This window comes from Oratosquilla oratoria, chromosome 2, assembly GCF_046742065.1.
Source record: "Oratosquilla oratoria isolate Oo_2021 chromosome 2, ASM4674206v1, whole genome shotgun sequence".
Classification (NCBI taxonomy): Eukaryota; Metazoa; Arthropoda; class Malacostraca; order Stomatopoda; family Squillidae; genus Oratosquilla; species Oratosquilla oratoria.
Window position 1 is genome coordinate 65,752,781 of NC_134778.1, and position 12,500 is coordinate 65,765,280.

At 40.0% G+C, this 12,500-nt stretch overlaps 1 protein-coding gene across 1 annotated transcript in view; it reads left to right on the forward strand.

Annotated features, from left to right (window-relative positions):
- Nucleotides 1-12,500, forward strand: part of LOC143036161 (uncharacterized) — a 61,633-nt gene that overhangs the window by 26,826 nt on the left and 22,307 nt on the right. Inside the window, exons 4-5 of the mRNA XM_076203412.1 lie at nucleotides 677-818; nucleotides 8,854-8,984. Coding sequence (XP_076059527.1) covers nucleotides 677-818; nucleotides 8,854-8,984 — 273 coding nt within the window. The remainder of the gene's footprint in view (nucleotides 1-676; nucleotides 819-8,853; nucleotides 8,985-12,500) is intronic.

A 12,500-nucleotide genomic window follows, 5' to 3' on the forward strand; every position in this document is an offset into this window, starting at 1 on the left:
CTCCCACTCTCTCTCTCTCCCACTCTTTCTCTCTCCCACTCTCTCTCTCTCTCTCTCTCTCTCTCTCTCTCTCTCTCTCTCTCTCTCTCTCTCTCTCTCTCTCTCTCTCTCTCTCTCTTTATCTATCTATCTGTCTCTCTCTCTTCTCTCCTCTCCTCTCCCTCTCTCCCCCTCTCCTTTCTCCCCCTCTCTCTCTACCTCTCCCTCTCCCGCTCTCTCCCTCTCTCCTTTAATCTACATTTATTTAGTGGATACTTTTTGTTGTCCATAATTGAATATCCTGAGGTAAAGGTTGCAATAAAGGCGTACACACACACGCACGCACACACACACACACACACACACACACACACACACACACACACACACACACACACACACACACACACACAGACCCATATTTACTGTGCATACATTACCCGTATCCAGCCGTCCAAACACGACAATGTACTTGTGCCACACAATGGAGGAGGCGACCAGCAGGAGAGCAGCCGAGTCATAGCGTTGCCGAATGCAACCGCAAAAGGAAAAATAGATAGATGGAACGACCACATCTAAATGACAGTCCCTTTTCTCTTTCTTTTTACCCCCACCCCCTCCATGAGGTTGCCATTACTTTTCCTGCAAACATTTGTCCTCTTTGGTTTTTTCTTTTCATTATTCTTTTTGTTGACAGTACGTAGAGGAAGAGGTGCTGTCGAGGAGCACTTTGAGGTTGATGGCCGCTCCAAGGCACGACGGCGAACGACTCGAGTGCAGGGCTGACCATCCGACTTCCCCGTCGCCTCTCTACCACAACATCACCCTCCACGTGATATGTAAGTACTCATATATTCGTAAGTGATTTATGCTGCGTATTGTGAGCGAAGGCTTTATATTATACGCTTCCAACAGAGAATCTTACGCTCCCCTTTTCATCACCCTTGGCTGTCATGATGCGCCATTATTGCCCAACGACATCTGCAATATATCACAAAATATCTACATGTTTTTATACCAAATAACATGACGTAACTGATGATAGCATTCGTAAAATGGGTGTTTTTTTTTTGTTTGAATATGATGATGGCGACATGTATTTGACTAGCTTACAAAAGAAAGTAAAAGGTACTCTGATTATTATGGCTATACAAGCATACCAATCTTCCAATGCAACCCTACCAACCTTTGCGAGTATAGATATTCTTGCAATCTCATATATATATCTAAGTCTAAATAAAAATATTCTTCTAAAAAACGCTGTGGAAGTCGGGGAATGGTGGTATAACGGTAACACTTTGTCCTAAAAATATTCTTGAAAAAGCGCTTGGGTAAGTCGGGGTCAGGTGGTATTCTTCTTCTTCTTCTTCTTCTTCTTCTTCTTCTTCTTCTTCTTTTTCTTTTTCTTCTTCTTCTTCTTCTTCTTCTTCTTCTTCTTCTTCTTCTTCTTCTTCTTCTTCTTCTTCTTCTTCTTTTTCTTCTTCTTTTTCTTCGCGTTCCTCTTCTTCTTCTTCTTCTTCTTCTTCTTAGCGTTATTCTTCTTCTTCTTCTTAGCGTTCTTCTTCTTCTTCGCGTTCTTCTTCTTGTTCTACTTCTTCTTATTCTTCTTAGCGTTATTCTTCTTCTTCTTTTTCTTCGCGTTCCTCTTCTTCTTCTTCTTCTTCTTCTTCTTAGCGTTATTCTTCTTCTTCTTCTTAGCGTTCTTCTTCTTCTTCGCGTTCTTCTTCTTCGCGTTCTCTTCTTCGCGTTCTTCTTCTCCTTCTTCTTCTTCTTCTTCCTCGCGTTCTTCTTCGCGTTTTTCTTTGCGTTCTTCTTCGCATTCTTCTTCGCGTTCTTCTTCGCGTTCTTCTTCGCGTTCTTCTTCTTCGCGTTCTTCTTTGCGTTCTTCTTCTTCGCGTTCTTCTTCGCGTTCTTCTTCGCATTCTACTTCGTGTTCTTCGCGTTCTTCTTCGCGTTCTTATTTGCGTTCTTCTTCCTCGCGTTCTTATTCGCGCTCTTCTTTCTCGCGTTCTTCTTCGCGTTCTTCTTCGTGCTGGGGATACCGTGTTGGGGTTCCGCCCCGAGGCCGAGGCCGAAGGGGAAAACGAGGGATTAGAGCGCGGAAAGCTGCGGCCGTAGGCCGCTGTTTGCGCAGCCAAGCCCCCGGTGAAGCCGGAGAGGGCAAAGCCCGCGGCTTGTATATATATATATATATATATATATATATATATGTATATATATATATATATATATATATATATATATAGTAATGTATATGTATGGCATATATGTATTCTATGTTTTATATTAGTGAACACAGATATAAACCCTCTCTCTAAAAATAAATATCCTTAGCATGTAAATGGATACACATTACATCAATCACACACACAAAACACTGAAAGGGCTCAATCTCCCAATAATTTATAATCAACCAATTGTATTTCTTTTCCTTCCTACATATCTTTAATCACCACATATTATCTTAAAATCCTTTTCTATTACATTTGAGGTAGGGGAGCAACTTGAACAGGTTTTAGACATTTCTGGCCATAGGCAACTATCTTTCGGCTGAACTTATGTTTCTTCCATGCCATATTTATCTTCATCCTATTACACAAATTTGACAACAGGAAAGTTTAATGTATCTTGTTTTTATAGGTGGGGTACATTAAACCATGCTAAGGGGTAGGTTGAACCATGTCTTTAAACTTTACTAATGAAGGCAAAATAGAATACAGTGCCTAGAAATCCAAATATTTTATTTTATCATTCAGAATGCACACGTGTCCCTCTTTTGATGTATAAGAAATATGTAGATTTTTTATTGTAATCCTACATTGCATATTTGATGTAGAAGGTAAGTATAAGAAATAAAAGCTATTACTCTCCTTGGTATGAATGACTCATAACGTAAGCAGCATCAAATGTGCCCCTAATTTAACGGTTCAAAGTGCCCCATTTCTAGCCATTACAAAAACATATGTTTCAAAGAATGGGAAAGTTGTATTCAAATTTGTTTAGCATTCCTTAATTAACTTCACTTATCACATGACTCATTTGAATAATTTGATCATAATTATCAGTTATGTGGAGAGTGTTAGAAGGTTTGGTACTTACCTCAACAGATTTACAAAGTAGGTCAAATTTCAAAGAAAGGCCCACCAGCACGTACTTCCTCAATGAAGGCTGCCACTCAACTGGTGCCTGGGTAAGGATTCTGAAGAGAGTTGTACACAAGAGACATCTGTTGGTTGGGAGACAAACTATTCCTGAAAAATCCAATGATTCAATGTTCCCCTATGTTCAAGTTGCCCCACTCTCCCCTACTATTTCTTCATTTGACAATTTATCATTTGAAGAACGATTAGTAAAAGAGGTGTGAAAGGCAAAGGTGGAAAGAGTGAGCATGAGGAGGCGACCTAGGATGAGATGGATGGATGGGGTGAAAGGGGCTTTGGGGAAGAGGGGAATGTCTGTTGAGGAAGGACGGGAGAAGACAGAAAATAGGAGTGAATGGAGAATGGTTCTGTATGGATGATGCTGTGATGCATGGAAAGGAGTTGGTGGGTGAGGGAGTATGTGTGAAAAATAATTTGACGCAGCCCGAAGGGATTTCCCCCCGTCTTCTCTTTTTCTGCACTAGGGAACGGAGATGGGGATGGCCGATTTAATGAAGCGGCCTTGCTGTGGATGTGCAGTGTCTTACGACATTGCTTCTAACCCAGAGCAGTGGGCGAGATGCAGGGATGACACGTCATCCAGGAGAAGCCAAGATAAGAAGGAGGGAGAAGGGTGAATGGGAGTGGAGCATGTAGGGGATGGAATGGGTGGGAGTGGTTTTTACGCTTTTGAATTTGGCTTCCTCACTTGTAAGAAGGAAAAAGCCATTGGTATATGTATGCCGTTTGATAATAGCCTCTACTTCTTTACATCTTTCCTCCCTTAGACCATATAATTTGGGTTCTCTCGTTCTTCCTGTTGAGGTTTTTAGTTTACTTTGAATTGTAACCATTCTCACGATTATGCAAACTGAGCAAATGCCTCCAATGTTTTCTTTCTTCCAGCACTTTCTTTCCAGTTTCTTTACAACTTCATGCAACGGAGGTTCCGTTGCCACAACTCTTCTTTGTGTTAAGTCACGCAAGTTCATAAACTAAAAACTCTTACAAAACACCGTCATTAAGAGAAGATAGATAATGAAAGAAAGAGAAGTGACAAAAATGTTTGAAGCAAATTTTTTCTTTGTTTTTATTTGTTTGTTTATTTGATTTATTCATTTGTTTGTTGATTGAATATATGTTATTTATTTACTTATCAATTGATTAAAGTATTTATCTATTCATTCATCAACTACTATTTATCGATACATTTATCTTATTTTATCTATATATGTATTTGTTTATCTATTGATTTATGTACTTACTGTATTTATTATTTTATCTATGTACTTATGCATCTATTCTTTCATTTACGATTTCATTCATTTGTTTATTCATGTATTTATTTACCTATTTCTTTATCTATTTCTTTACTTTTTTATCTATTGATTGACTAACTCATTTTTATTGTAAAGGTAAAAAGAATAAATACAAGGTAGAAAGAATAAGTAGTAATTTTAGTCATCAGAACGGGACAGTAGATTGAGACCATCATCTCCCCGAGTGACCAATACCGGAACTGCGGAAAGATCCGGAAGGGGGGGGGGGCGCGGTGAGGCATAAGGGGGAGGAAAGGGGACAACAGGATGGCACCAGAAGAAACTGATAAACAACTTTTTTTTTTCTACAAAATCTGGACGACAAAATATATGTCATAAACATTAAAGGAATGGGGTTATTAGGAATCCACCTGGGAGCCAAGGTGGCGTTAGCAAACCACCTGGGGGCCAAGGGGATGCCAGTTTGGAGAAAAAAAATGGGAACCACTGATCTAGGCGAAGAACTTGTTCCAGATTCCCTAAATCCAATGATGAGCTGGAATACATATACCTCCGAATTTCACTTATGAAGAAGGTAAGGGGGCATTGGAATTCGGAGAATAAATTTAAGGCCAAGAAATGTAAACAATTTATGGTTCTCAGAAGATTGAAGACCACAGTACCTTCTATTAGAGCCTCGTTTTGATCTCGCAGAACACAGTGAAGGAGATTAGGGGCTTTAATATTTGACGTCAAAGGTGTGTGGAAGGCACGCTGAAGCAATCAACCTCGTGGACCATAGTACCCTATCTTAGAGCCTCGTTTTGATCTCAAAGAACACAGTGAACGAGATTAGGGGGTTTAATATTTGACGTGAAAGGTGTGTGGAAAACAATCTGAAGTAATCAACCTCATGGTTGCAATCTGTACACTCTTACACTCTCTGGAAAGGCGAAGAGAGCGGGGTGATCTAATAGAGGTGTTCAAATGGGCTAAGGGCTTAAACAAGGGTGATGCCGCCAAAGTCGTCATGCTAAGACAGTAGGGCAGGACTCGTAGTAATGGATTTAGATTGGACAAATTTACTTAAGAAGGAAATAGGCTAAAACTGGTTTACCAACAGAGTGGTTAACGAATGGAATAGAATTAGTGACAATGTAGTAGTGAGCGCTGAAATAATTGTCTGTTTTAAAAGAAGATTAGATTACCTTATGAACAAAGATGAAAGGTGGTAAGGGACATGGCACTGCCTAGTGTAGGCCTTATGGTCTCTTGGAGTCTCTTATACAGTAAACCCTCGATATAATGTACGATATGGGGACATCAGGGGTCTGTCGTTATATCCGAAGATCCGTTATAACCGAGGATCCGTTATACCCGATGGAAATACCGGACAGATCCGTTGTATCCCGAAGTTTGTCCGGTATTACAAATTAGTAGGATTAGAAATTACAGTAAACCCTCGATATAAGGGACGACATGGGGACAGTGGGGGGTCTGTCGTTATATCCGAAGATCCTTTATAGCCTCGCTATAACGAATAAAAATCCGTTATAGCGAGGAATAAACAGGCAGTCTATTTTGCAACTATCATATCTCAATTTTAATTCGTTTTAGCTTTGGTTCCACCAACTTTTCTCCACTGCTTTCAACTTCTCTGTACATTTTATCTGCAGGGCTGGAACCCAATGTGCTCGTTGATTTTTGTATTCTCACAATCTTGTTTATATTCTTCCCTTTATGTGTACATCACACCGCACCTCTGCCGCATATTCTTGTCAAGGGCGTATCAAATATTCTAGGAATTTTGCATCATCTCGTCCATGTGGCGAAAAGCCAAATTTCTGTATCCTTCACCCAATATTTTGCTAATATTTCTGCCAGATGACAAGGTGTCAGTAAAACAACACTCCCCAGTCTTTCTCCTACATTGTTTTGTGTGCGAACCATTCCCGTTGAGCAAATAATTGATGATTTCCCTGAGCCTTTACCCATTCTTTATCAATTTTGGCATCATTGAATTTTCCACGTTAGAACCCATGCATATATGTATATTTTACTTTCTGTTGTAACAATGCCCAGTCTTCCTCGTCTACTCTTCTCATGATCTTTGCTCCATCTTCAGACATGTCCCTGTAGCTGACCATACCCTCCATCGTGTCATTAAGGTGCATCAGGAACATTACAGGTGCCAGAACCGGCCCTTGTGGGACTCCGCTCGTCACTTCCCTATGTCCTGGCATCTCGTTTTTCACTGTTTCATGAACCAATATCTAAAGAAATATTTCAATCATTCAAGGAACTGACATACAAATACTTCAATATGTGTGTGTGTGTGTGTGTGTGTGTGTGCGTGTGTGTGTGTGTGTGTGTGTGTGTGTGTGTGTGTGTGTGTGTGTGTGTGTGTGTGTGTGTGTGTGTGTGTGTGTATGTGCGTGTGTGTGTGTGTGTGTGTGTGTGTGTGTGTGTGTGTGTGTATGTGTGTGTGTGTGTGTGTGTGTGTGTGTGTGTGTGTGTGTGTGTGTGTGTGTGTGTGTGTGTGTGTGTGTGTGTGTGTGTGTGTGTGTGTGTGTGGTGTGTGTGTGTGCGTGTGTGTGTGTGTGCGTGTGTGTGTGTGTGTGTGTGTGTGTGTGTGTGTGTGTGTGTGTGTGTGTGTGTGTGTGTGTGTGTGTGTGTGTGTGTGTGTGTGTGTGTGTGTGTGTGTGTGTGTGCGCGCGCGCTTACCCGCCTAATTGTTGTAAACAGGAAGTGAGCAATGCAAGCGGGACCCCGTCCCTTACACTCCAAGTGTCATACCTAGATTTAAGATTATGTTAAGGTTCCAACATAGGCAATATATTTTTCATCTAATCATCGCACTCAGATTTGAAATCATGTGTGGTTCCAGCTTGGGACAAATTGCCTTCTAAGCTATTCCAAATATTTATGCATTACATATGTACATGTACATGTGAATGGCTGTCCATTCTCCAACATGCACATATACATGTACATATACATACACACACACACACACACACATATATATATATATATATAATATATATATATATACATATTCGTATACATATACATATATACATATTCGTATGCATATACATATATACATATTCGTATACATATACATATTCGTATACATATACATATTCGTGTACATATATATATATATATATATACATAACATGTACATATACATATACATATTCGTATACATATACACACACATATACATACACATATACATATACATATGCATATATATATGTATATATATATGTATATATATATATATACATATATATATATACATGTAAATATATACCTGTACGTAAACACACACACATACTTGATAAAATCATGATTCTCTCTTGACTGATGCTAAGGGTCTTATGTCGCACTCGAGCTGTGTCAAACATTTTTGTTGACGCCGTAATCGAGGTCAAACTGAACAACCTCCGTACCCGAAGGGTCACACACACGCGGACACACACGCACATACACACACACGCACGCACGCACACACACGCACGCACATACAAACAGACAGACAGACAGACACGGATGAGCGACAGCCCCTGACAGCAGCCAGACAGACCCAGAGGACGGGAAGAGGAGACGAGAGCGGACAAGTCGAAATAGGGGAGAGATGTCTGTCTTCGGGATGGGCGGGGGTGGGGTGGGGGTGGGGGGTGTCACTGTGTTCGCATTTGCAAAGCCAAAAGACAGAGAGCGGTCTCTTTTCTCTCAGATGGCGGTGTGGTACTTCTTCTTTTCCCCATCAAACATGGCTTGGTAAATAGATGAATACGTAAATAGATGAATAGATAAATAAGAAAAATAATTGTTATACTAATAGGAAGGGTTGGTGACTTAAGTTGCGAAAAAAATTAATCCAAAATTGAAAATATATATACACACACGCACGCACACACACACACACACACACACACACACACACACACACACACACACACACACACACACACACACACACACACATATATATATATATATATATATATATATACATATATATATATACATATAAATACATATATATATATATATATACATATATATATGTATACATATATATATGTATACATATATATACATGTATATATATATATATCTATATATATATATATATATATATATATATATATATATGCATGTGTGTATGTGTGCGTGTGTATTTATGCATTTATGTGTGTGTGTGTGTGTGTGTGTGTGTGTGTGTGTGTGTGTGTGTGTGTGTGTGTGTGTGTGTGTGTGTGTGTGTGTGTGTGTGTGTGTGTGTGTGTGTCTGTGTCTGTGTGTGAGGTTTCTGTCCGTTTCCACCCATGCACGTCTTGTATATATCCATGAACCTAATTCGACATCTACATTAACCCTTTCAAACCAACGCAGTTATATCCCTCTTCTGTCCGGAAATGCAAACCGTATCATATTTTTTTTTCGTTCTTTTTTTCCAGATCATCCTCAGCTGAACCTGAGCTTTGATGCAAACTCGAATCCTGATAACATTCGAGAAGGCGATGACGTCACGATGGTCTGCGACGTCGCAGCCAATCCGCGGGCCAGCTCGCTCACGTGGCGACACAATGTAAGACAACTTTTGTTTTTTTATTCAATTCATTTTTATATATATATATCTTATGTATTTAATTTATTACTCGTTTATGTATTTATTTATCTACAAGCTACTTATTTGTCTATGTATCTATTGATATGTTTGTTTACTTTAGTAATCGTGATAATGAAAGAACACATGATTATCAGTTCATGCATTTATGTATCATTATATATTAGTACAATCACAAACGCAGATGTAAACAAATATGAAAGCACGTTCTCACACTCACACACACACACACACACACACACACACACACACACACACACACACACACACGCACACACACACATACTCAGTGGCGCAGTTGGTAGTCCCCGTCCGTCTGCCACCACGGTGGTCCGGATTCGAATCCCGCCCAGGGCTGAAATAATTTCAGTATCACTGCGCTGTGAGTCGTTACTCCAACTCTTGTGGGCAGGGAGATTTGTGTATGTGTGTGCTTGTAAGGTCATAGCATTAGCCATAGATCGATCATATATGAGCTCTGAGCTCTCATCCGGGAGGAAAATAGCTGACGATTACGAGTCCAACACGTGATCCAAGACCATGGTGAATCGCATACACACACGCTAAATGTACAGTGTAGCAGAGATAGGAAAAAACCGCGTCTAGTCTTATTTTCGAAAAAAAAAAGAGGGGTGGGGAGATTTTGGAAATTTAACATGCAAAAAAGTAGCCTGGAAATGGTTTGGGTTGCCTGGAAATGTGTAGATGAGCGATTTCCTGGAAGAAGGTCAGACCAGAGGGGAGCCATGTTCCAGAGGAGGAAGAGGAAACTCTCATCCGGGGTTTCCTCAACTAATCCATTTCAGAACATTGGATACTTCTTATTTTTTTCAGGCGAGCGCTGAAGCTCTGAACTTGAGTGTTTGAGTGAGGTCTGAACCAAGTATTCTGAAGTTGCGGATTTGAATATTATTTTTCCAAAGTCCTTATAACCAGCGCTTCTGTCCTAGAGAAAGGGGAGGTGATAGAATTCGAACGCGATCGGCATTCTCCTTCGAGCGGAAATTAGTCATCAATAATAAATCATCTTTCGTGACTCTGGGTCGTAGGGGTGTTATAATCACGAGCGCATTCAGTCTAGAGTACTGATCACCAGCCCCCTCCCAAAAAAAAGTGACCTATATCTTTTTTATAAAAAAAAATCCAACTAAAAGAGAAATAATGTAAATGAATTTATTAAACAAGAATAATACAAAAGAATGAATATACTGGTTTATTAATATATATATATTTTCAATCTGCATTTTAGATCAATTAAGAAATATATATGAGCCCATCACCCATTTATCACAAGTATGGCGACCACCAAGTAGATCAGCGGTCTAGGACAGGGGTGGGTAACCCTCGGCACGCGTGCCAAACTTGGCACACTAATGACTTTCTCCGGCGCGCGCTCAAAACCTGGTATACAAATGACTTTCTCCGGCACGCGTTCAAAACCTGGCGCACTAATAACTTTCTCCGGGACGCGTTCAAACCTTGGCGCACTAATGACTTTCTCCGGCACGCGAAACCCAAAGCTCACCTTGAAAAATAATAATAATAAATCTCCAACTTCTTTTGTATGACCGTAGATAACCGCATGCTGAGCTGGGTGGCGGACTGGGGCCCTTGCAGGAGATGAAGGGAGAGAAGGGAGGGCCCCATACTCGTATGTAGGGAGGCCCATCATTTATGTTACTCTGTTGGCACGCGAGGACATTTTGTATCAAAGATTTGGCTGATTTTACCACCCACGATTAAAAAGGTTGCCCAGCCCTGGTTACGTGTATTTTTGTGACTAGCAATATTCTAATGTGATTTTTATGAATAGGTGTTCAAAAAACTAAAAAGATACGATTTTAAATGCCAACAATATGCAAGTAAATCTGATATCTTGAAGCACACGGAAGGAGTCAAGACATCACTACTGTAACGTCTTTTACAGGTTTTAATTTTCGCGGTAGCCCCCACTGGTTTTTTACTTTCGCTGAGTCAAACTGTTCCATTCAGCTCGATAGTGACGCACTGAATGATTCGATTATTTCGACTCTCTCGATTGACTCCTTTGATGTGGTGATGCTGATCTTTGTAGTCTTTATTTTGGGTAACAGAATTTGATTTTGAGGACGTTACAGAGGAACTCTTGCAAAACCTGACTTTACACAACGATTTTCCCACAGTGTCGACCGAAATCCCAGTGTCTGGAATTTATTAACTTTATTGAAATAGAAATAGGACAAGCGATATGACCAACGACTCAAGGACGAATTGAATGACAAACGAATGATGAACTGCGCTGAGAGGCACGTACTCCGAGGTTCCACATTCAATATTTCGTGAAAGCGTCATGTTGGCAATCGCTTGAGTGTTTTTTTTTTTTTTTTTCGCGAAACCAATCTCTTTTCAGATTTTTTTTAATGAACGCAATGAATAAAGAAATCTCGCAATTTTTCCAAGTTTTCGGAGTTCTGCCAGCATTTCATCTCTGTCTTTGTCTCTGCCAGCATAGTTTATGATTTGTAAGGCGCTCCGGAGAAATTATCGTACCCCAGCCATCACAATCCGAGTCGTGTGCATTGCTGCATTTGACAAAGAAATTAGTACAAATGCGCATTCTTGTCTGCCTCCTCGTTATCTATTTCCGAGAATGCTAAAGCTCACTTCTTCCTTTTTCATTTGTTTACCTTTTTTTATGAATACATCTGTTTTAGGTGACTTTCCATTTTCTCGTGCAAATATATATCAAGTTTGATGGCTCGTCATATAGCATTCAAAAGTTCATCTCTGCCGTATTTGTACGTGTGTGTGTGTGTGTGTGTGTGTGTGTGTGTGTGTGTGTGTGTGTGTGTGTGTGTGTGTGTGTGTGTGTGTGTGTGTGTGTGTGTGTGTGTGTGTGTGTAGTCCTTTTCGTAAACCAACACCTAAACGTTGGTGAGTAGGCTTAAGTATCATAATGACAACAACAGGAGCCTTATCAATAAAGAAACTAAAAGGTCTTCGGGATCATCTATAACTAACAGGTTTTGTACGAAAGATGAGACGAAGAACAGCTCGCAGCCACTCCCAGCCGTTAGATCCAAAGCTAACAAACACATTACTGTTGGTGAATAGGGGAATTCTTCATAGATATTTTTAATTCAAAGATAAGATCAATCCATGCGTTGCCTCTTGCAGGAGACCCACGACCTCTAGGTAACCGGCAACTGGCCCACAAGTCACTCAAGGAAGGGATGTTGTGTTGTCGTCTGAGTCGAGTGAAAGTAGGACACTGTAAGCTTATCTGTTTTGTGTCTCGTGTGTGGTGATCAAACTTGGTGCATTTTTGTTCTGTGGTCAGGCCTATTCTGATAAAAAAAAAAAAACAGCAAAACCAAAGTAATATTCAATCCTGAAAATAAAAACCGAGCAATGGAGGAATATAATTATTCAGGACAAATTCTAAAACTCACAAAATAGTATGAAAGTTAGATGAAAAGAAATTGATCATAATTGAAT